We start from the raw sequence: 25,890 nt of genomic DNA on the forward strand, positions 1-25,890 counted from the left end.
GAAACAGCCTATCAACAGTTGTAAATAACAGATCGTTCTTACTAAGTAAATAATTTACCCTACGGTGTATTTGGTGGGGTAATAATGGTGACTCATCACAGGTAGTAACTAAAGCTTCCCTAAACCAACCGAAGACTGTAATGCCCTTTGTTATATGTGCCGTGAACTGGAAAAAAACACCCCATTTGTGAATGGTATGTGACTCGAATGCAACCCCACCTTTCAATTTGAATCCATATATACGTATTACGGGTGGTGTTGTAATGCTTGCTGTACACTTTCGTTACGATGTACGGGGTTCTTGATCAGGTAAGAATATATTGATATTTTATTGCTTTATCATGTGTTTCTAATGAAGGCTGAAAATATTTAATCACACAATGTACTACCAGAGTGCGAGTCAAACGTACACCTACTCAATTCAAGCACCGAGAGCCAAAATGCTCTGAAATAAGAACGTACATACATGGCGTGTAGGATATGTTTTAGTCATAATGTCAAGGGACACTGCTTTGCAGATACCAAGGGAAAGTAGGACACTAATAAAATACAGAACAATTATGAGTGTGGAGGGGGAATTTTACACATGAGGATTATTCGCAGGTGGAAGGCCTCACATGGGTGCTACCTTTTTTTTGACAGTGGCTGCTGTAGCAGTTCCAACAATATTAAAATTTCGTGTAAATAGTTACTGATTTCTCGGTATGACGGGTACGTGGTTTGTAGGCGAGCAGTGTCATTCCATGGAACCATGTTTCACGATGACAGGTTCATTTGTTTTAGACCGTTTATTCGCGCAGTTGAGGTAATTATGGTTAATTTCACCAGTACAGGGTTAATCCATGTAGATCTTAGCATCAGGCATGACAGTTACGAAAAGTTAATAGTTGCCCGTATATGTTCTTGTATACGGGTCATACCCAACTCCTATGTTACGTGTTTAGGCTCTAATAAACACTAACAAAGGAAAGAGTGAAAACAACAAGCTTTGAAAAATATAGCAAAATAATTTATATCCCTAGACAAACACTGTAAAATTGAGAAGAAAAAAATGTAAGAACTTACGGTCTTAAAAATCAGATCCAAAAATAATCCAAGAATAATCCGCGATTTAAATTATAAAAGTCCTAGTAATGAAATGTTCTAATGAATTTAAGTTTTAGTCCTTACGAAAAATCCAAAATGGAAGGCGATGACGTTAACTGTAGTCAGTATTGTGCTGTAGCGTCTACAGTTCTTTGTTATTACATAGACAATACTATTCCAGTGTTTGAATTTCCGAATAAAATGTACAGAAATGTCTTTGTCCAAGAATTTTGTATGAGTACTCCAATATTTTCATGAAAAAGAATTAATCTTTATTAATCCAAATAATTTGAATAAATTTTTTTTATTTACGTCTAAAGGCAAGTAGTCCCAGTTAGCCTCGATTTCACTATTATCATTCACACATTAAGAATGGATTAAAGAAAAGAAGTTGTTTACTTGATTCTTAATCAAAGTAATGAACTATGTCACCAAAAGATACAAAGTTCGGTGTTTACAACTAACAGTCAGGTGAAACTAATTTCTAGAAAATATCAAATTCTTAGTAAACAAAATAACACTACTTTGACATCTAATGAAAATATAAGACTCCAGAAAGAACCACCAATCCATAGAGAAGCTATTGGCAAGCTTTTTCACTATAGCCACGTTGGACGAGCCGAGACTAGAACATACGCTGACAGTGTTGTTGTTGTTGTTGTAGGGTTTAACGCCATTTTTCAGCACAAGATAGGCTATACATGGTGGCCAGTATTAATGGTGGAGGAAGAACCCGGGAAATCCCCGGAAAGAACCACCGACCCTCGAGAAGCTACTGGCAAGCTTTCTCACATACCCACATTAGCCGAATCCGAGACTCGAACCCACGCAGACAGAGGTCAGATGGCAGTGATCCATAACGGAGAGCGCTTTAGACCACTCGGCCACTCGGGGCCCCCACGCTGACAGTGATAAGATATTAATGATTTATAAATGCGAGCGCATAGACCACTCGGCCATCTGGGGATACTTTGTACATGTTGAAGCCAGAATTTAAGCCGGTACCAGTGATGTACGAAATGACTGCGTAACCATTACGCTGAAGAGTGGGCATACCCTTGCCTTTGGATAAAAAATAAATAAACGCAGATCCCGGACGAAACCATCGATCCATCGATCTCGGATGGGTGATAACTTACACTTGTACTTTTACGTGTTGTAGCCAGGAATCGAACCTAATACCAATTAAAACTGAAGCGACTGTGTTACCTCTAGTTTATCATGGCCACAAGTATGAATTAATCGATATGCGTGCATGTATGGAAGTGAGAATATTTTTGCTTATTTAAATCGAACGCTTTGAAACACAGACTGACTTATGACGTAGTTAACCACCATAGTTTACAGAAAACTGACTAAATACGACCGGACATGAGAAAACAAAATCTACTAAGATATGCATGACTTACAAAACACTGAAAAAAGAAAGCGACGTAAAGCTGGGGAGGGAAAGATATATGTCTCTGTTTTAAAAAATGTAACTGTATCACGGTTTATCTGTTTCTCTGTCCATTATTCTAAACATGTCTATCATCACCTGTGTGCTCTTCAATTTAAATTCCATTTCAGCTGTCTGCCTTTCAATTTCGAGAAGGGTGGGGGAGTGTTGCTTATGCTTAAAATTGAAATTGTTGTGAAAAGTGAACAAAGTTTGACCGGAAAACCAACTTCCATACCCAACCAATTCCCCATCTGCTCGTATCTGTTAACCAACTTCCATACCCAGCCAATCCCCATCTGTCACTATCTGTCAACCAACTTCCATACCCAGACAATCCCCAATCTGCTTGTATCAGTCAACCAACTTCCATACCCAGCCAATCCCCATCTGTCAGTATCTGTCAACCAACTTCCATACCCAACCAATACCCTATCTGCTAGTATCTGTCAACCGTTATATAATATTCCGTATATCTAGTTTCTGCAAACATATACTTAACTTTGTTGCTTGGAACCTGTCTTGACATCGATATTCAAATAATCTAATTTTCTTTTCATTCATCCAACACAGATTGCATGTCATAAGCAAAGTGCAGAAGAATGAAGCCGATGAAGTTATCTACATTGCGAAAGACTTTGCTTCTACTCACCGGATTTTCAGCTGCTCTTGTGCTATATTCTGGATTTATAGCTAAGCACAAATGGACCCAACGGGTATATGAGTGTACGATCATATGTGTGTGTGTGTGTGTGTGTGTGTGTGTGTGTGTGAGAGAGAGAGAGAGAGAGAGAGAGAGAGAGAGAGAGAGTAGATTTTGTACGTCGAGACTGAGACTTACAGGTAAAGCCTTATAAGTATGAACAAACAGATTTGTAACTTGACAGATCTGTTTTTGAGGTTTCGTGATTACGCCTTAGGGTTCCATTTGTAATAATTACGATAATCCAGTCGCATTTTGTGCGTTTAATTGTGTCAGAAAAGAGTAATATAAATTGTTTTGTGTTATTTATTTTAGGTTGGTTTTATTCAGAAAATTAGACCACACTGTCTACATTATTCCCACATACTCTAGTTTTGTTTTAAAATTTTAATCATATACTTTTCAATTTCATTGCGTACGCTCGCACATATCTGCCATAAATTTTTTTTCCTTGTTATCGCGTAAGCAGGTAAGAAGTACAATTTAAAACAAAAGATTACTTTTTCACCCCCTATTATACATCAAGCATTCTGCAAATATTGAAATCAATGGTAAGATTTGTCTTACAAAAAAGACAAAGCTAGTTGCGCCCTAATATCGATATAGATTTTGTATGTAGTCGATGTTAAAATAATACCTTCTAAAGATGTCCTTTTCTCACAAAAGAATGTATGATTATGATATATAAAGTATTTGTTTTAATAAAGATCAGAATATTAGTTGAATATTCAGTTCTCTACGTCAGGCTAGCATTGGAATAATTTCTCGCTCCCAGGCTCCTCCACTTTGGGTTCGAGGATGTAGACTAAACCTGAAATTAATCTATAACAATGATTCCTCCACCATGGGTTGGAGGACGTATAGCAGACTCGAAATTAAGCTGTAACCTTAACCGGCATGTCATAAAATAACGTTAATATAAAAGTCGACGTCACTCAGCAATTTAATTTGAAATAACAGGACAAATTTTTAGTGACAGTGGGATTAAATGAGGGTAAACATGAATTACAAATCAGATTTTCAAATGTAAATGATCTAATCTTAGGTCTGGTCCAAATTAGCCAGCCTTTAATCCCAACAGATTAATAATCTTATTTCACCTATGTGTTGGATTGTCATGAGATATATCTAACATAACCTATGCACGTCACATGATTACTATATATATATATATATATATATATATATATATATATATATATATATATATATATATATATATATATATATATATATATATATATATATATATATATATATATATATATATAAAGTTGCCGTTGGATTGATTGACGTCCATTCAGATGCGTATAGATTACTGTTTCGAGTTAGGATCTTTGTGACGATGCAGTACGTTTGATGGAAAAGAGAACAGATGTAATTTGCATGACACATTTATAACAGAATTAAGCAATAGTAATTTTATCTAAGCCGTGCATATTTCCTCTGCGTAGAACTCATGCATAATATTTTTGTAAAGAATCTTTTTACTTAGTCATTTATTCTTCGCAGTGCCATGTTTTAATTTGCACAGTTTGACGTCAACACAGATTTCACCTTCATTTCGCTGGCTAATTATGCATAAATTGATTAGAATAACGGGATAGCCGAGTCAGTAGAGAGTCCGTGTCGTGAGTTCGCATTCCTTTGTCTACGGGCTGTTTTATGCAACCATGGGTAAGTTACTCTGTCTCGGCTCAGCGGATAAAAACCGTTGCTCGTTGCAAAAATAGATGAAAACAGGTCATGTTACTGTTTTTAAAATAAAATAGCTACGCTAATTAAATATAAGTATTTTGAAAGGATCATTTCCCACATTTCTTTGGAAACTGCAGTAGCCCAGTTGTAGTGCCTCGGACTCGTGATCAAAATGTGCCATGTTCAATATCCAGCCGACTCAGGATGGGTTTGCTGCCTTGCTTTGTCTTGGGAAAGTACTTAGTTCCCAATTCTTCGGCATCATAACGTCAATAGTGTGTTCAACGTTACGTTAAAATAAAGAAGAACAAGATAATCTTTCTTTTCCGGCATCGACGATTTTCCCAATGTACAGGACCAGGACAAAAACGTCTTATCAGTTTAATGGAGGTTCTTTTATTCAATTCTGATTTTACGACTTTGCTAAAGATAAATTACGGTAGTGAAAAGCAGCAAGTTTCAGGAGTGCGCTGTACATGTTTGACTGCCTTATAAGCTAGTTTTTGATGCATCTGCGATTTCTCAGTTCAGTTTCAATATTTATTCCAAGGGTTGACATCCTTATTCTGTATGATCCATTTTCGCCACTTCTAAGATGCACTTAATTGAAACAGCGTATCGGCAGAACAACGTAACGGCGATTAACCGAATCAAACTTAATGACGTCAGTGGTCGTGTTTCGTCTCTTAGCCCAGAATATCGACGGAAAAACTAATTAATCGGTCACATATTTAAAATTGCTCATCGGTATCATGTAATATCTTTGTATATAGTTTCATTCATGTAGCATATTCATTCAAGGTACATAAGAAAACTAGAGTTCGTAGTTCCTTTAATTATGTCAATACAAATATTCTAGTCGGGTCAATCTGTATATGATCGTATAGATCAAAGCATACCCATAAATACTGCACTTACTCGGAGGATCGTCAGGATTATAAAATAACGAAAACTATAAAGAGACACAACTGCGTGAATATATGCTAGGAGAAAAGAACATATACACCACCCGAGGTCGATCAGAGGTTTAGACGAACTGGATGATGCGATTACATACATAAAATATACGTAAATAACAGTAACTGGCCAATAATTATTCCAAGGATAATCGGGAATTAAGATGTGTGAAAGGTTTCTATATTTTCAAGAGATAAAATTATTCGACAAAGTTTACGATAATATAAAACAAATTAAATTAATAGTTTGTGTTATACCTTCAATCTCTAATAGCAGACCCACATTTCCCGTATGCGACAGTACCACTCGCTTATCCCCCCCCCCCCGTTTGCTTGTACCTCTCTACCAACTTTAAAAACAAAAGGCATCAAGGACATAAAAAATGCACAAAACATAGCCATTTCATTTATCATTTTCATTTCTAACTCGATTGTCGCCAGGTGGTCCCAATCATTATCTTGCTCGCTTTCGAAACCAAACGGAGCTCTCATTGTAAACAATCGGACAGATTGCTCACTGTCCTTTTTTGGTTTATAGAACGGTCCATTTTCAGAAGAAATTGTCGTCTGCAATCACTATTTACAAAAATGTTTACTTTTAATATTTCTATAATAGTTTGAGCAAAATAGAAAGGTGTAATTCGTTCATACATGTTATCTCCACAAATTACGGAGATTAAAGGAATTTTGTTATTCAGAGCTTATCGAAGATGGCTAACTACACTACATCTCTTGTCTAAAAATAGTATCATCCACGTAAATACGGTGTCGTATTAGTAAAGAAACTCTCGCTTGGTTTGAAACGCACAGACGGTGAACGTGTCTGAGACCCCATGACAACAATCCAATTATAAATTATAAATAGCTGATTGAAATAAGTAATTGTGGTGTATTTTGTATATGACTGATTCTTCGCGTTTCTAAAATTGGTAGTGGCGTACACACAATCAGGAGGATTAGTGATTACTGTAATTTACGGACACACCTGCCTTTTTCGAAGCTATAATCCTTGCATAATTACCAACAGGAAAATATATCAGTTTTACTTGTCAATACATAAAATCTTGCAGATAAAGACGAAGAGAGGTAACCATTCGAATTCATGTTGTCTTATTTAATGTTTAAGAAAAAAGCAAATACATAAACCACGTAATGAAACGACGATTTCATTTTGGAAAGAAATTATAAATTTGGCACATCATCGTGCAGATTATGTAATATGTTTCACGTGTACTAACATGTACTTGTGCAGAATAGTAGTGTTGTTATTTCTGCGGTGGAACAAATTGTATCGTTTGAGATTTCCTGACGTCATCTTTTCGTAATGACAAGTCAGAGGAACTTATTTTCATCTACGTTTTAGGCTGTGTCTTCCGAGCTATGAGTATAACTAACCCAGAAGTGAAATACCAACTCGAAAACGTTGCCCCCAATTATTTGCTTTAATAAATCTTTTTTCCTTCGTCTCGTCAAAGTTGTTACTGAGATATGGCAAAGAATCGATGAAACTTTGCCATAAAAATTCAATAGTTAGAATCTATTCATGGAAAACATTTATACTTTGCAAGAACACTTGTGGAGAAAAGTAAGCAGTACCGAGGTCTTCTTGTAAACGTAATCTGAAATCGTTGAAATATTTGATATAAAAAAGTTTAAAACAATTCCTCAATATTATTCTGAAGAAAAGGTACTGATTCAAACTCGAAACTGAGCACATTTTAATTGCAATTTATTTTTCCTTTGCAGAGCAATCTGTCCAGTGACGTTTTTATCCCTCATGTTGTTAATAGATTGCTGAAAGGTGTAACAGAAACCAACGTTACATACAGAAAACCGGAACAGAGCAATATAACGAAAAATCTGTCAGACCCTATTTCTGTGAAAGAGACCGATACCCACCCCAAATCAAAAAAAGATATCAGATATTATACTCAAGTCGAAGATCTGGAAATTTTCATCTATTCTGCTATTAATGGAAACTCGACAATGAATTCAACCTGGGACAATGTGGTTCTCACGGGATGGGAACACACCCGTTACACTAACATCAAATTCACATGCTGTCTTTGGTACCAAAAGTATGGATTTATGTCTGTTTCTGGAATACGAAAACATCACTGGTTACAACTAGGGAAAACAAACCTGGTGGCGAAACAGTTTGTATGTTCAAACCCTGGCTGGAAATGGAATGACATTCTTTTGGGAATTACTGTCACACCAATTACACATAGTTGTTCTAATGATACAAACATTTACGTAGAGCCCATATTTGCCTACCGTCATCGGAGGGAAAAACTTGCCATTTGTAACAAAATTGTATATGGATCTGTATCACCAGAGAGCATTCTAGAATGGTTTGAAGTTCAAAAGTCGCTTGGAGTCGATAAAGTTTTGACATACGCAAACAGTGACCTCAATAAAGAAGCCAGACAAGTCCTACGTTATTACGAAGAGATAGGCATGGCGGAAGTACTTCCATTCCTTATTCCCATGAAAGGTAATCTAATATTACCGTTTATTTTTAAATTCCTCATCTCCTACTTTTTTTTTTATCTTCGTCTCTCTCCAGCTTGGTCTTTCATGTATTTCTCCATTACACTCAGATTCCCAACCCAGCAACATACTGTTAATCAGTTTGTTAGCCATCTAAAAACCCAGTGATAGCCAAGTTGTTAGGTTTACTTAAATACCAGTTACCCTTTTCATAACCAGAGCAAATTAGTTTGCATTGTCTGGATAAGTGCATAATACCCACTATGTACGAAGCAAAATGAAAATACATACTTTCTCATTTTAGTATTGCAGGCGTTAATGGAAAAATGCACTTTTCGTAGGTCTACTGTTCCTAGTTTCAGAAAAGGAAATTTCTCTTTATAATTTTTTAAATACAAAATAATAAAATTTGTTTCTCACAGACCCAGGGGTAAATGTGATAGATAAAGGTGTTGATTGATGCCTCGGAAAAGGCATTCCTGACATTCTAAGAGAAGAAAGAACATATGCTCACGGAGCTATAGGTTTTAGTGAAGAAGATAAGATCTTTCAATATTCAACACACACACACACACACACACACACACACACACACACACACTATTGCCTTCATATTTGCTTCCCTTAAGATTTCTGAAACGCCTGAGCAATCATCTTTTCATGGACACCTATCTTATCTACTTTATTTCATTTACATGATCTACATTAACACAAGCTCATATAACATAAAACGTATATTATTAATATAAATATATGCCCAGATGTGTATACCAGATTATATTGAAGTCCCGCAGTTCACGCCCAAATGTGTCACACGTACTACTTTCTTCGATATATATGCTATGTTGGAATGACCTTTAAAGAAAGTAAACCTTGTTAATCATGAAAACTTCTGTATTTTTACTCATCTGGCAAAATGTTGAATTAGTGTACGGATAATCAGCAATTGCAATACTTCCAGATAAATACAGACGGTCGGTTGGCCAGAAAAGCATGCAGGCTTGGAACGATGAACAGGTACCCGTTTTCGACTGTCTGGAGAGGCTTAGAGGGTACAAATACATGGGCATACTAGATTTAGACGAATTCATTTTACCAGCAAATGACCCATCCATTCCAGATCTTTTAGTGAGTATTATTTAGGATGAAATGATTAAGTGGTCTAGCTATAACTATTTCTTTACAACATGAATTGTGATTTTGACGCATACACGAGCATGACACATGAATGGTATAACACTTTTTAATCCAACCTCACGTTTGTATAGTCTCAGACATACACAGCGATTCACATATAAGACCGAGAAGGGAACGTCTATATCCCATTCGATCGATACGGTACGACAACCGACTGGGGAAGATACACTAGTGCCACATTCAAAATCGATATAGACTAGGACGAACGTGAAAGTCGCAGGTTGGTATTTATCTTCTGAGTATTCGTTAGCGGTCTGCAATATATTTAAATTTGGCTAACAAGTGGGCGACGATAATTTACGAGTAGTAATTCACCACACAATCACTAGTTTCTCTCCATAAATGAGGAAACTTCGACAACACATTCACCTTCTTGCTATCAGGGGCAGGCCCGATGGAAATACCCCGGTGAAATGCGGGCCCAGGTGTGGGGGATTTTGCAGCGTTTGCCGTATTTTTTTCCGGTGTGTTTGTGTGCCGTTTCGTCAAGAGCAAACTTGCGTAGGCCCGGATCAGGGGTGAGTGTTAGGTTGTTTTCCCTTTACATTCGACCGAGAAGGGAACGTCTATATCCCATTCGATCGATACGGTACGACAACCGACTGGGGAAGATACACTAGTGCCACATTCAAAATCGATATAGACTAGGACGAACGTGAAAGTCGCAGGTTGGTATTTATCTTCTGAGTATTCGTTAGCGGTCTGCAATATATTTAAATTTGGCTAACAAGTGGGCGACGATAATTTACGAGTAGTAATTCACCACACAATCACTAGTTTCTCTCCATAAATGAGGAAACTTCGACAACACATTCACCTTCTTGCTATCAGGGGCAGGCCCGATGGAAATACCCCGGTGAAATGCGGGCCCAGGTGTGGGGGATTTTGCAGCGTTTGCCGTATTTTTTTCCGGTGTGTTTGTGTGCCGTTTCGTCAAGAGCAAACTTGCGTAGGCCCGGATCAGGGGTGAGTGTTAGGTTGTTTTCCCTTTACATTCGACGGAAACGGGTACCTGTTGTTTACCACTTAATTTTGTCGTTTTTATTCGTTGGCTACTGAATCATTATTTTGTCGCGAGCATCAGCTATTTTCAATGGTAAGATACAATAATGGTTTTAAAACCTTTAGTCAATAGCGATTTTGTACTCACTCGCACATTGATGATAATGACGATAACAATGAAGATGGGTATGGGAGTGGTGTGGTGGTATCGATAATGATGAGAACGATGCATGTTGTTGTGATCAGACAATCATATAAGGGCTAAGAGTGTTGACTCAAGTTTAATTTTTTTTTCTCAATAGGCACGTCTGTTTAGTAAGGATCCTAGGGCGGCAGGATTCAGTTTTGACGTCCACATTTTCGTCACTTCCTGGGGTATGACTAATGCCAGTGCTGATTTCATTGTCACGCAGTACACAAACCGGACAAAACCTATGATGGACAGAATTAAAAATATCTTTATGCCCAGTAGAATCAAACCAGGGGGCGTTTCTACTCACCATTATATTGCTGATCGGTCCAGGAACTATAAAGCGTGAGTTTTAAATTAATGAATTAATTGGAATTTTAATTTAATTCTGCTAAATTATTGAAATAAAATCATTAGCTCTCCGTAAGACACGTTTTCCATAACACTTAGTGTATACGGTAAACTTTAATCTGAGAACAATTATGCTCAGTGTGCCCGACAATTTAAAATTGTATTGAATGCCGTCGTATTTTTCTCAAACAGAAATCGTGTCTTTTAGGAGCTGGAAAATGAAACGGAATAGTGCGGAAAGTGCGACCGAATAATCAAGTTTATGTTCACGACAATTTTTTTATCTCAATATTTTTCATTGATCGTCCGAGAGATCATTAAAACCCGTGTCGTGATGACAGTTCATGAATCTACGACTTGCGTTGCGAGGACATAAGCTGCATTGTGAGGGTTAACGCTAGTCACACATAGGCCATAATAAATCATTGGGCCATAAATGTAAAAAAAAAAGAAACTTCTCTCTTTTGACATCGTAATACACATAACATTAGGATGAAATGTACAACGTCACGCATGCTCATTAAATTGACGTCTATTTCTTGTACTCCATATTACGATATGCTTGAAGACAGGTCCCTGACATAAACGCATGGTTAGTGAAATTCGTACCGTCTTTCTTATTTCCACGTCCTGTAAGCTTTGGAGTTAATTATAAGACAACATTCTACAAGTAGTTTAGAAAACATCTTAAGTGGCCTAGGGGTGACCATTTTCTTGTGTGAAAAAAGGATGGATGAATCACAGGCCCCCAGTTTTAATCAAAATAAAGGGGAAAACTGTTCACCGTAGTGTGCTATGAAAACCCTTTGAACATTGTGTCATCAGCTGTTAACCCGTGTCTGCTTTGATACTGCACATGCGCTTAAACAGTGAATTTTGTTAAAAAATCGGGTCTATACTGAACGTAACTATAATATATAGAGTTCAGTCTTCTCAAACAATCAATGACGTCGACAAGAGCGAGTTAAGTTAGTCTTATTTATCTGCTGTAGGAAATTGTATATATTGCCAAAAATATGAAACAACTTCAATTCTGCATTTCGCAAAACTTAACACGCATTTTGCGATTACAGGGATGCGAGTGTTAAATTTAAACCTTGAACTGTAATGGAAGTTTTGACAAGCTTTGAGCAGATTTGTGTAGCAACAGCAACAACATTAACTGCGTTAGAAAATCCTTCTACATGAGAGTCTCTGACCGTGAAGTAAAGTATAACAAGAGTTTTGAAGCGATCATACAATTTGTGAGGACATGTCGGTCCTGAAAGCCAAAAAGTAGTGATATCGTTTGTGAGGACATGTTGGTTCTGACAGTCCATAAGGACAGCCATACATCTAGTGAGGACATGTCAGGCCTGATAGTCAATACAGTCATAAACTTGTGAGGACATGTCAGGCCTGATAGTCAATACGGATAATCAAATTAAAAGAATGTACAGGTGCTATTAAGACACAGAAGGATGCATGCAAACGTTATGGAGACAGTAAATTGCGGGGACATGACTGTCCTAACAGATATATAAACTGTGAACAAGTTTTAGGGAAAAAAATGCAGATCAAAAACCAGAGTTATGGATACATTTATCTTGCAGTTCATATTCAGATAATACAGAAGCAATAGTTATGGATACATTTATCTTGCAGTTCATATTCATATAATACAGAAGTAAAAGTTGGGATATATTTATATTGCAGTTTAATATGACCATTCACATTAAATTAGATTGCATTGATTGCGTAAGAGTGGTTAGTGCTACCATTTGCATTGCGCAATTTGCGAATTTTCGTAAAAATATTGCGTTTAGAATGCATTTAATGTTGCATCACAAATTCTCTATACGTATTTATTGTCATCCTGCACATAATTCAGTCAATACAAATCGCTCATAAAGAACTTCACAACCTTCTACCACTGGACACGACGTAATTTGCACCTCTTATAGCGAATGTCCTCATTGTTAAGCAATATCACGGGTTGTCAATAAAATTCGCATTTCATGGTGCCTTCATCTTTTTGTTTGTATATGTCTAGTCGATGTCTTTTCCGAATGCAGTCTTTGACAGTTTGTTTAGCTGAAGACGTCAAGCAGAATGCTTTCTTAGAAAGAGCTGCTCCATGCTTGTTGCGTTCGATGCTGCATGTCCAGTTCATGTAATGATAACCAATGCCTAAATAATTCTTTCAATACAGACCACAGAGACACGATCCTTGTAATATACGTAAACTTTATCATTGTAGTGGGAGTAGAAATTAATAGTGCTAAATGCGGCATTGGTCTGTTTTCACAGGATAATTGTGGCTATTAAATGAATTACAAAGATCTATATCGATAGGATTAAATATTCATATTTTATTCACCAGCCCGTTAAAATTTGTTTCCGAACTTTTATTGTGGTATTTTTTTAATATTAATCTTGGTTGGTTTAATATATCTCAGTCCTGAATATTTCAGAGGTAAATGCTCAAGTTTAGGAGTCTGCAATAAAAACTAGAAACAAAACATCACTCTTAGACAATTTTTATTTTATTACATTTAAATAAATTAAAATGTACAAAGCATCAGAATTAATAATAAATATAGTTCACTAGTGTATTTATTCTTAACCATTGCTTTTTAAATAAGTTTTTACAAATGCACATCCCCCGCCATCGGTCCAAAGGTATTACAAATGGCCCACTGAACATGGCCGGTGTGGGGCCATATCCTATTCGTCATATCATTCCTCCTAATCCCCGGTGTGGGGCCATATCCTATTCGTCATACTAATTCTTCCTAATCAACTGTGGGACCATATCTTATTCTTCATACTAATTCTTCTTAATCAACTGTGTGGGACCATATCCTATTCGTCATACTAATTCTTCCTAATCAACTGTGTGGGACCATATCCTATTCGTCATACTAATTCTTCCTAATCAACTGTGTGGGATCATATCCTATTCGTCATACTAATTCTTCCTAATCAACTGTGTGGGACCATATCCTATTCGTCATACTAATTCTTCCTAATCAACTGTGTGGGACCATATCCTATTCGTCATACTAATTCTTCCTAATCAACTGTGTGGGACCATATCCTATTCGTCATACTAATTCTTCCTAATCAGCTGTGTGGGACCATATTCTATTTGTTATATTATTCCTTGTAAACACTAGTGTATGTCCATATTCTATTCGTCATATCATTTCTCCTAATCACCAGTGTACGGCCAAAATCTATTCGTCATATCATTCTTCCTAATCAAAGGTGTGGGCCATATCCTAATCGTCATATCATTCTTTCTGATCATTGGAGTGTGGCCATATCCTATTCGTCATATCATTCTTTCTGATCATTGGAGTGTGGCCATATCCTATTCGTCATATCATTCTTTCTGATCATTGGAGTGTGGCCATATCCTATTCGTCATATCATTCTTTCTGATCATTGGAGTGTGGCCATATCCTATTCGTCATATCATTCTTTCTGATCATTGGAGTGTGGCCATATCCTAATCGTCATATCATTCTTTCTGATCATTGGAGTGTGGCCATATCCTATTCGTCATATCATTCTTTCTGATCATTGGAGTGTGGCCATATCCTATTCGTCATATCATTCTTCCTAATCAAAGGTGTGGGCCATATCCTATTCGTCATATCATTCTTCCTAATCAGATGTGTGGGGGCCATATCCTATTCGTCACATAATTTCTCCTAATCACTGGTATGGGGCATATACTATTCCTCATATCATTATTCCTGTCACGGTTGTGGGTCCATATCCTTTTCGTTATATTAATTCTTCCTAATCAAACGCGTGGGCCATATCGTATTCGTCATATCATTCTTCCTGATCATTGGAGTGTGGCCATATCCTATTTGTCATATCATTCTTCCTAATAACTGATGTGGGGCCATAATCTATTTGTCACATAATTTCTCCTAATCACTGGTATGGGGCATATACTATTACTCATATCATTTTTCCTATCACCGTTGTGGGGCCATATCATCTTCGTCATATCGTTCCTGCTTATCACCGGTGTGGGTCCATATCCTTTTCGTTATATTAATTCTTCCTAATCAAAGGTGTGGGCCATATCCCATTCGTCATATCATTCTTCCCAATCAGAACGGTGAAAATTAAGACTTGAAAAAGGCAGTTTAAGAGACAGACGCTATAAAACATACGAGGACATAATTTCCCCAAACTTGTGAGGACAAAGAAGTGTTAAAAAATATCCTTGGAACAATTTTTGTAAGATGCAGATGAAGTTTCTGCATTGTCGTTGGTAAATTCAAACTTGTACCTTGAATAGATCTCGGGATGAACATGCATGAAACACCTATAGCTACATCACTTTGACAGATTCTTAAGGAATTATTACAAATTAGTGAAAATTATAAGAATAATATATCCTCACATAAATTTTCAATGAAACATACAGCTTCCTCTAAAATGGAATAACTATTATTGTACTTATTTAATGTTTTATTTAAGACAATACGTACTTGTAATGTTCTTTCTGATATTTGATAAGGATTGCAATCTACAAATTCCTGTGATGACAGATTTCCGTGGAAATTTCGCCCTTTAATAAGATAAACATTTTAATATATAAAACATTTTGATGTACAAATTTTGTGGTGTCTTCAAAGGTTTTGAGAATACATAGTTTTAGTATAATGTTCTCTCTAAAATTGGACAAGCATTTTTGATAAATAAGCTTGTGTAAGAAGAGGGTGCCCTTACAAAGTTCTCTCTAAAGTGGTATACATATTTTATTGGTCAAATTTAGTGTCAGTACAACCAATATTATAAGAGCTCATTGTGCGGTATATAGTTTACTTGTCCATAGTAGGGTCTGATTCTTTGAACGATAAAGTCAGTAATACATGTTTTATTTTTTTACCAGTTTCATATTTTTTAAATACGGCTGATTAGGAATTTTTCATTGAAATCCAGAATGTTCAACGTGCATGACACCATTAGTTCCAAAAGGCATTTTTTATAATACGAAAGACGAGATCTTTTCTAGCTATATTCCCGTTTGCCGCACTAAATTGGTCCAAGGCACAAATAAGATGAATAAAGGTTCATGCGGTAGAAGTGAAATTATGTTTAACCTGCAGCATTGCATTCACAAGGTTGGGTTTTTGTGGGGTTAATTATTTGGTCAGGAAAGATATTGTTTAACTGCAGAGAAGTAAAAACTATCAATTTAATTATTGCTCCAGGATAATTGTCCGGAAATGTGAATGGAATATCATTTTTTTTATGGTAAAGGTTGCATGCCACTTTTTTCAAGGATTTGGGTATGCTGAGACCGAATATATTATTTGGCGCACTCTACTTTTGACATTTTTGGACCAAAATCGATAAAACAACAAAATATGCGGCGCGCAAAACCACCAACGTTCATGACATCTGTAGGGGGTGGGGTGGCGATAAGGCTAAGACCTTTGCATCTAATACCATGTTTTTGATGCCTACAAACACAATGAATACATCCGAATACGGTCATTTCATGATATCTTGGTGGAAACTGTAATGGAGAACAATTAAACTGAAAATATCTACGGGGGTTTGAAGTTTTCAATGCCGGCCATTTTTATGGTGGTGATTTCAGTCCTGAAACATTAAAATAGTGCGAGGGAAACAAAATATATGTAAATTGAACACATTCCTAACCTTTCGGAAAAGTTATATATACCAATGTTTCATCATATTTGGAGCTTCGAGAAATAATCAATTCCAATATACAGGTTTATACGCCAACATGAACAGCTAAAACCCACTTGAACAACTTTCAATTAAAACACAGATCCATCCAGAAAAAGACAGTTGTATACATGCCATTTATTCAAGACTCTGCATGGGACACTTTTAAATTGAACACGATTGGTCATTGAATTCTACATTTAGTAACTTTTCTTCAGCAAAATCATACAGTGCTTACGGTTGATCAATCTCTCTTTCCTGCACTGATAGTGACAAAATGGACAATGCAACAACGCAATTCTCTGATGGTGGTCCAACATAAGTCAAGTTCAGATGGCCCCTACAGTAGTTAAAGACTCTGACCTTCTCACTCCTGTATGCTGTATGACGTAAACGCAGAAGCCAAGAAAATATAACCTTTTATACAATGAAGTGCACAAAGATGTGGACGAAGGAAGGCACATCCAACCGTCGCAAATATAGTCAAGAGCACGAAATTGGGCAAATGTTTTCCTTCACAGAAAAGTCGTTTAAAGCCCTACCTCCTCATTTCCGTGCTACAACAGGATGTTATAATGTATGCTATTTTTCTGGACACAGCAAGAGGACTGCATGGAGGATGTGAAAATAGAACTAACACATAAAATAGCGAGGGATGAATAGCAGTTTATATGTGCAAGTTGTAATGTGTGCGAGTAGCAGGTTGCGTTGAACTGTTTTGCAAATGCAACTCGCCAGAAGCATTGTCTCTAGCAACTTTAGCGCTACAATTTCATGTTCGACGAGCACACTACCAACGCATGGAACGGAAGCAGACCTCAGATCCACAGCCTGTCCTGTTGTGACTTGCAACAATTGGCTGGAAAATAAAAATGGACAGCCGTCACAATTTATCCAATTACAGAGTGGTTCAAGGATATTAACTTACGTGGATGCACAAAGGGACACGCATCGTCCAGTTGCATCTGCAGCAAGGGGAAACTGGCATGCACTGGAGCTGTGAGTGTGCAGACACTAGTGGCATTTGTAAGAACACATTTTGCAGAAAAGAATACATGTAATTCTTAGGTGAGAAAAATTATATGATCTATTTTAGTTAAATTAATCGAAAATCAGTAGTATGTATATTTGCTAATAGCAGTTTCCAAAACTGTTTTCAACTACGATGTTCTTCATAATAGTTTCCACTCTGATATATTGAACATCGCCATATTCTGATGTGTCCAGTGTGTTAGTAGGCATCAAAACATAGTATCGTATGCAAAGATCATGAACTGTGTGATGCATCTGTTCAGGTTAAAAAGTTAAGGGCATTTAAAGTTTCACATGGTAGCCATTTTTGTTTTGGCGATTGAGATCATAAACCGTGAAGAGGAGTGTGATAAGCAAAATAATCAGTTTCAGCATACCAAAATTCTTTGGAAAAGTTTGTTTGCCATTTTTTCTTTAAAAATGATTCAAAACTTTTTGCAGCAACATATATGAGAAATCGTTATAGTCTATTACGATACGATTTTGTTGTGAAATGATTTTGTCTGACCTATTTCAACTTTGATTTTTAGTTAATCTGGGACATCTGCTGTTTAATTCTACTTGTGTATTTTTGAACATATTGCAATTTAAATAGTGAAGGGATTATCTGGGTGTAGACTTGGCATAAATAGAAAGTAAATTCATACTATTAAGCTGTCAATAATCAGATAACTTAATGTAATTAAGACAAGCTGTTGTTTGATTCAATTTTCTACACGTTTTTCCCCCCTTTTCTATACTAATTGCAATTTAAAGTAGTGAAAAGAAGTAATAAGTGTTGACATAATCTAAATAGAAGTATTTTGTTGATGATATTGAACTGAAATGATTAATTACATTGATACGATTCAGACAAGCTGTTCTTCCAATTAATTTGTCATCCATGATGGCTATTTATGGTTGTCTTTTACTCTTCACGTTACAATTGGAAGGAGTGTAAATAGATATTGAAGGCGATTAGACAGAACATTGTATAGAACGACTATCTGTTTGTAGCACGAACCTATTATAAGTTGATTTAATGAACAATTTAGAGATAGGTGTTTTTGACATAGTGTTAAAAAAGCAATTAAAGGTTAGGACAAAATGAATACCCAGATTCGGAGGTCTATAAACTTATATATTTTTTGTTTACAACCGTTGTTCGGAAAGTAAATTAACATTAAGAAAGATTATCAGTTGAGATCCGTATTTTAAGTAAAGTGTGATATCAACTATGTCACGCTGTAAACGGTAACTTTAACTTTTTTAGTCTATACTGGAACTCCGTTGCGTCCCCCCCCCACCCAGGTCAAGTAATATATTACATTTATAAAACCAAATGACCAGATACATGTTTTTAAAAAGATACTATTAATGGTAATTTTAGTAAACTTTGCTTCCTAAATTTCAACAAACTTGACCTTTATTGTTATTATGAGGACAAGATGTCGCAATTTCATGTGAGGACAGGGTGTCCGTATGTATTTATCATTAAAATAGAATACACATTTTAATGCATACACAAATTATTATGAGAGCAAGGTGTCCACATAAATTATTCTCCAAAAATGACTGAACATTTTATTACATATACAAATTATTAAAAAATGTTGTCCTTATTATAGTTCATTCTGCGGTGGGATTTAACCATGATAAGGTATATATTATACTGTTACGAGCACGTGGTGTCTTCATTAAGTTGTTTCTACAGTTAGATACAAAACAAAATACATATACAAATTATTATGAGGATAATGGGTCCCACATAAAATGGCATGAACACTTGATTATCAAAATTAGTTCTGAAATGAGATTGTCATTTTCAGTTACATGGGCAAGTCATCATAAGGTGGTCTTGAAATGGGATAGATATTATCCAAAGTTCATTCCAAAATGTGTGTTACGAAATGCCCGATATGGCTCATTTAGTCTTCCATACTTTTCATTTAAATCAGGTTGTCTTGTTTCACGCGCCGTAATATTTCTGTAAATGTAATTTTTCGTCGTATCGCGTGACGCTTTTATTGCTCGCGCGGCACGTGCGAAATAATGTATTATTGCGCACTACTATATATATATCGGGTAGAGATATTGAAGTGGACAGCCAATATAGAGGGAAGCTCTTAAACATATTCAGCTGTCGGGCAGGTGCCATTGTAATTTCGTTAAAGCCAAACAGTTAGCTCGCCGGTTATGAGCAGCCGGATGGGCTTGTGAATACCATGACGTCTGGTGTACCATTACTAGCATAACCCACCAATTCAGTGCCAGCATACTGGTACAAGTGCGGAGGGGAAAGTGACCGTGCCAGAGAGAAGGTCGTGTCAACGTGTATTTTCCAATCAAGTAGTGTTTTGACTACAAGTAAAGCACAATAACAAGTAGTGTTTTGACTACAAGTAAAGGACAATAACAAGTAGTGTATTGACTACAAGTAAAAGAACAATAACAAGTAGTGGTTTGACTACATGTGAATTATGACAGTAGTGTCTGACTACATAAATGTTTGCAACCAGTAGTTGATTATATGGGTTTGCAACAAGTATTTGTTTATATGAACGTTTGCTAGAGATATTTGTGTACATGAAGTTTACATGGAGTTTCTAGAACTTTTTGACTACTTGAATGTGACATAGTAGTCAAAGTATATTTCGTATGTTTTATATTCATTTTATATGCTTTTCTGTGTTATTTTCATATCATTAGTACCAGTGCTTAATATATTGTCATTTGTCATCCACGAACGTGTTTATTGTTTCTTTAAAACCCTGCCCGGTCTCAAAGGGTCAGCTCGACTACGTTACAATGTGGTTTATATTTTAATAGCTCATACAAGTTCTTTCAAAAATGAGATTAATTGTTTTGATTGACAAATTCATTGATTACAGGTTTAGTCTAAGCTACCACTCACACATTTGTTTCAGAACATTTTTTAAAATTAATTATTAATTCTTTGGTTTCTTTTCTCGAGAAAGACAGTCGACAGGTTTGAGGAAGATCCAAACAGAATTGTTGAAGTGATTAAACTTTAGAGTTACTGTATTTTTCTACATCAGTGAAACAATATGACAGTGTCAACAGACAATTACTTAGTCTTGCAACAACCTGCCTCGGGTATTAAATAGGGAAGTCCAAAGTTCCATTCCCTGAGATGTCTAAGACATGACTTATTATAAGATCATTGTGTTTAAGCAACTCTTTTGACTTTAAAGAAGATACAGTTTCGATAGACAGATTAATTTTAGAACTATGTGTTATTTTACAATGCTATCAAAGTTGATTTAATATTTTAAAAAATAATAATTTATGAGAACAAAGTGTTCTATTCAGGTTAGAGAAAATGAGACATACATTGTCAAATGACCAATTAAATTAAGGAAAAATTGTCGTGATAAAATACTCTCCCCCAAAAAGAGAGTATTTAAAATAAAGAAAACAAACATTTAAAAATCATGACTGGTTTAACTTCATTGTATTTGGAGAAAAAAAAAAGCAAACCATTGTTTACGTCCTTAAATCCATTTTCGTTTCTAGATTAACGTTATAAACAAAAAATGACGTCATAGCGTGCTTCGTTCTATCTTTATATGCCATGTCTTGAAAGCATCAATAACATGAAAAACTATAAATATCGCCAAAAAGAGATAAAATACCAATTACAGTTATTGTCCTTGAAATTATCATTAAATATATTAATTGGCATATATAATATATTAGGTAAATAAATTACTGGCAGTTTGTGCAGAAGAATCTAAAAGCAAGGGCATAATACTCAAAAGCTTTGAGAGTTGTCCTGATTCCAAAGAAACAATATTTCCTCATAGCAAAAACGTGATAGCCAATGCTGCTACAATATATGGATGCATCAGGTAGAGAGAGAGAGAGAGAGAGAGAGAGAGAGAGAGATACTATTCATTCATCAAAGGGACTCTCCAGAAGCAGATCTTAGCACGTGGAAAGTAATACAAATATGAATTATGCTTACAAACTGTACAAAAACAAACATCAAATACATTTTGTCATGATTGCCGATTATAATGCTGCTTAAGAATACATATCTATCAACCTAGCGTACATTTCTTCATAATCCTCTTATGCTCTTGTGTGTATCTTGCAGTGCTACAGCAGAAACGTACACGTTTATCCAAATCATTAGTTGATCCGAACCACGAATATGTCCTGAAAGCTTATAGATTTTGTTGTTGTTGTTGTAGGGTTTAATGCCATTTTTCAGCACAGGATAGGCTATACATGGCAACCAGTATTAATAGTGGTGGAAGAACCCGGAAAAACTCCAAACTCCAAAAAGAACCACCGACCCATAAGAAACTACTGACAAGCTTTCTGTATTACCCAAACTTGTATTTCTCTTATCGTTCAGTATGTCTTCTAAAGAGGTCGGATAAACGAGGTTATAATGTATACCTGTCCAGCACTAAAAACCTAAGCTCAGTAGGGACAGGGTGTCTCAGAACAACATTCTGACTTTTAGCTCCTGTATTTTGAAGTTTGTTTTTCGATAAAATTATTTAGCTTAGACTTATGTAGTTGTGTTTTTAATATATTAGCACTTGCAAGTATGTTTAAAAAATAAATTTGACATTTAAGATAAGCCTTAGAGAATTCAAAATTTCTTGTTCTTTCAGATCCAAATGCCCGAGTTATCTCGGTGCGATTAGCCATTACCGCACCTGCCGTAGTGAGTGGCAGAGAGGGGGACGTAATAAATGCAACACATTTGTGCGTTACCGTGACACAAGGATGGTAAATGTTATGAAGCCAATCAAAGATCGTGTGTTGCAGTTGCGGAAGAAACTGGGAATAACTAATCCATTCGGGAAAGTATCGTAGAATGCCAAGACATCCGTCGGAATCACTTATGAACATGTGGTTATGATAATGCACCTGTGTATACCAAAACTTTGATCGAAAAAAATACACACCCCATAAGTGTAACACTAATTATATAAAAGTTACTTTAATCAGATGCGTTATTTATGTTCTGACTGTATTTCGTCCCAAAGAGTTCATATCAAACAAATTTAGCTATCTGAAATTACACTAGCCAGTATAGCGTGTACAGTCTGTACGATGCATTACACGGATAAAAATTCGATCAGATAATCCCAACATATTCATTCTTTCAATGGATTTGCATAATCTTCCTTTCTGATTAGCTTTTTAGGAATATATCTTGATATATTCGTGCATATCCAGAGAACAATGAGAGCATGTGTGAGTTACTTGGAGAAACGTTACATTATTTATTTATTTACTGCCGTTCGGGACAAGAAAATTGTATGTCTTTAAACTGGAACTGGATTTATCTTATGCACTTAAAGTCTAGTCTGATGAATGCAAAAGTCACAAGATGACTCCTGCGTTATGCAATCCAGGATCCTTGATTTATCAGAAATTTTAATTTTACCAGATTGTATTATATGATGTTGTGACCTATCAGATGTTTATTTTCTGTATTATGTGTAATTTAATTTTATTTTGTTTTCCTGAGCATACAATATCGGACGTTTGTTTATAGTCTAAATCTTATAATCTTTTTAACTGCTTGAAAAAATATATATTTATTTATGTATTTTTTAGTATTTTATGACCATATACAATCGGTTTTAAAATGCAGTTATTGTTACAATAAGCGAGACATTATGGTTTTCCCCATTTTCTGCACCAATCCTTCGATACATTTTGAATGTATTATAACATATGGTAATTTTAATTACTCTAAATTCTTCTTGTATACTCTCTCTCCATCCTTCTCCTCCTACTCTTGTATATCACTACTTGGAATGTCAACAGGGCTTCTTAGATCATCGTAACATCGAACTAAATGTTTAGGTTATGGTTAATGCGTTCACTGAATGACAGACAGCGTTTAATGATGTCATGTCTTGACCTTGAGAACCTCTGATAAAGCTGACCCCATCAGAATTGCCAACAATTAGGTTACGCTGCCTACATCTCTACGTCCCTCGCCATTACCGCTGTTTCTCTTATCCGTCCCGTAATTACACGTAACAACGACATTCGATATAACTGAGCAATGAACCTAACGGCGACACATTGGTCAGAACGAACTCGAATTCGAAACCGACATTAATTTTCTTTTCTTTTCTTTATGTTTTCGTAACAAACATTCACATTGTCTATATAAATTAATAGTTATATGGACACTATCCAAGTCCCGCAGCCCTCTAATTAGGTGTTTTCACTTTTGCAAAATAAGTAATTATCAATAAGGATTTCTTATGTACCTGTAAATGCATGACGCAGCTGATTGTGCGCACGTTGGGCATACTTGATGATAACTGGGAATTTGATCTAATGATGAATAACAAGCAAGGTGTGTTGTTGCTGTTTTAATAAAGGCGGTATGTAATGAATTTTACTTTCGAATAATTTCATGAATTAGAATATAATAACAATTTTAGCATGTGTTGTTTCTTGATGGATATTTGAATTTAATAAACATTTTTAAGCCTCATTTTGACCCACACATTAGTCATGATGTTGTTGTAATTATAGTGTTTAACGCCATTTTTCAGCACAAGATAGGCTATACATGGCGGCTAGTATTAATGGTGGAGGAAGAACCCGGAAAAACTCCGGAAAGAACCAGCGACCCATTAGTCATGAAAGATTCATTTGAACGTTAGACCTGTATTTCCGATTTTATTGTAGACACAATTTCTTCTTCTTTTATAATTTTGAATTAATGACATCATCCTCTATTATTTTACGTGTCACTTTGAATTAATGATATCCTATATTATTTTAGATGTCATTTTGAATTAATGATATCGTTCTATATTATTTTACATGTCAATTTGAATGAATGATACCATCCTCTATTATTTTACATGACAATTTGAATGAATGATACCATCCTCTATTATTTTACATGTCATTTTGAATTAATGATAAATCCTGTATTATTTGACGTCATTTTTGTCAGCGTCAGTGTTTAAGATTATTATTTTTACTGATGAGTATACATATGCAATTGGTATACATTTTAATAAGGACTATATGAGAGATTAATGCTAAACATGTACTTTTCCAATAAAGAAAATAAAAATAATGATGATGATGATGACGATGATGACGATGACGACGATGATGATAATAATAACAATATTAATATTATTATTATTATTATTATTATTATTATTTCCAGATCCGCGTGTGCATCAATGTATTTATTTCTCAAAGTGAGCGAGATTTTTTTGTGTGTATGTCTCAATGACAGACTAAGATTGTACAATATGGGGGAAGAAAGATCCAATTATAATATCATCAGGATTGCTTACGTTCACAAAAACAGATCGCATGAAGTGTTACTAGAGTTTATATGTCTGTATGATTATGCATTTAAAGTCATGTATGTGTCTGCACATGCTGTTGACATAATCAAACGTGTATACATGTGTATAGCATATTTTCTTTCCTGTACCTGTTGATCACCATTGTTACATAATCGATTTCTTACGTACGTGAGAGCGCCTGATAGTATTGGAAAGAGTGTGTTAGTGATTTTATACTTAAAATAACCTGTAAATATGTTACAGCCATTGTGGTCAATGGATCATGTATGACCAAATATTTTATAGTCTTTGAAAAAGATTATTATTATTATTATTATTAAATATTACTACAATCAATGTCTTCAGTTTTATAGCATGTACAACCGTTATGAATGTTTTGTTATTATATAGTAAAGTATAGAATAGTTTTGAAAATTAATTATTACAAACTAAGTAAAAGAAAAGACTGAAAACCAACAAGTTTTTAAAAATTGAACAGATAACTTATTTCCCAGAGATAGAAAGCGAAAAATTAAAAATAGCGAAAAATTAAAAATAGCTTACAAAATTGTTCCGTCCATAAATCACTAATATATATATAATAACCAAACGTGGCCACAATTGAGCATTATTCAGTGTTCCAATTCTTTGCATCCCTGCTTACATTTCTATGTTTTCCTTCCACCGGCCAAAATGCTGGGTGAATCCATTATTGAGGCGTGCAGGCCCACTTCCAG

General features: G+C 35.5%; 1 protein-coding gene across 1 annotated transcript; it reads left to right on the plus strand.

The window, feature by feature from the left end:
• Positions 1–172: 172 nt before the first annotated feature.
• On the plus strand, positions 173–25,510 carry LOC149791468 (uncharacterized). The gene is made up of 6 exons (XM_089970015.1): positions 173–309; positions 3,098–3,240; positions 7,628–8,378; positions 9,336–9,502; positions 10,876–11,108; positions 22,481–25,510. The coding sequence occupies exons 2-6, from the start codon at positions 3,127–3,129 to the stop codon at positions 22,683–22,685; spliced, it is 1,470 nt and encodes a 489-aa protein (XP_089826141.1). The 5' UTR covers positions 173–309; positions 3,098–3,126; the 3' UTR covers positions 22,686–25,510.
• The last annotated feature ends 380 nt before the right edge of the window (positions 25,511–25,890 follow it).

The sequence above is a fragment of the Sinohyriopsis cumingii genome, chromosome 9 (assembly GCF_028554795.1).
Source record: "Sinohyriopsis cumingii isolate HCF-2022 chromosome 9, ASM2855479v2, whole genome shotgun sequence".
Taxonomy (NCBI): domain Eukaryota; kingdom Metazoa; phylum Mollusca; class Bivalvia; order Unionida; family Unionidae; genus Sinohyriopsis; species Sinohyriopsis cumingii.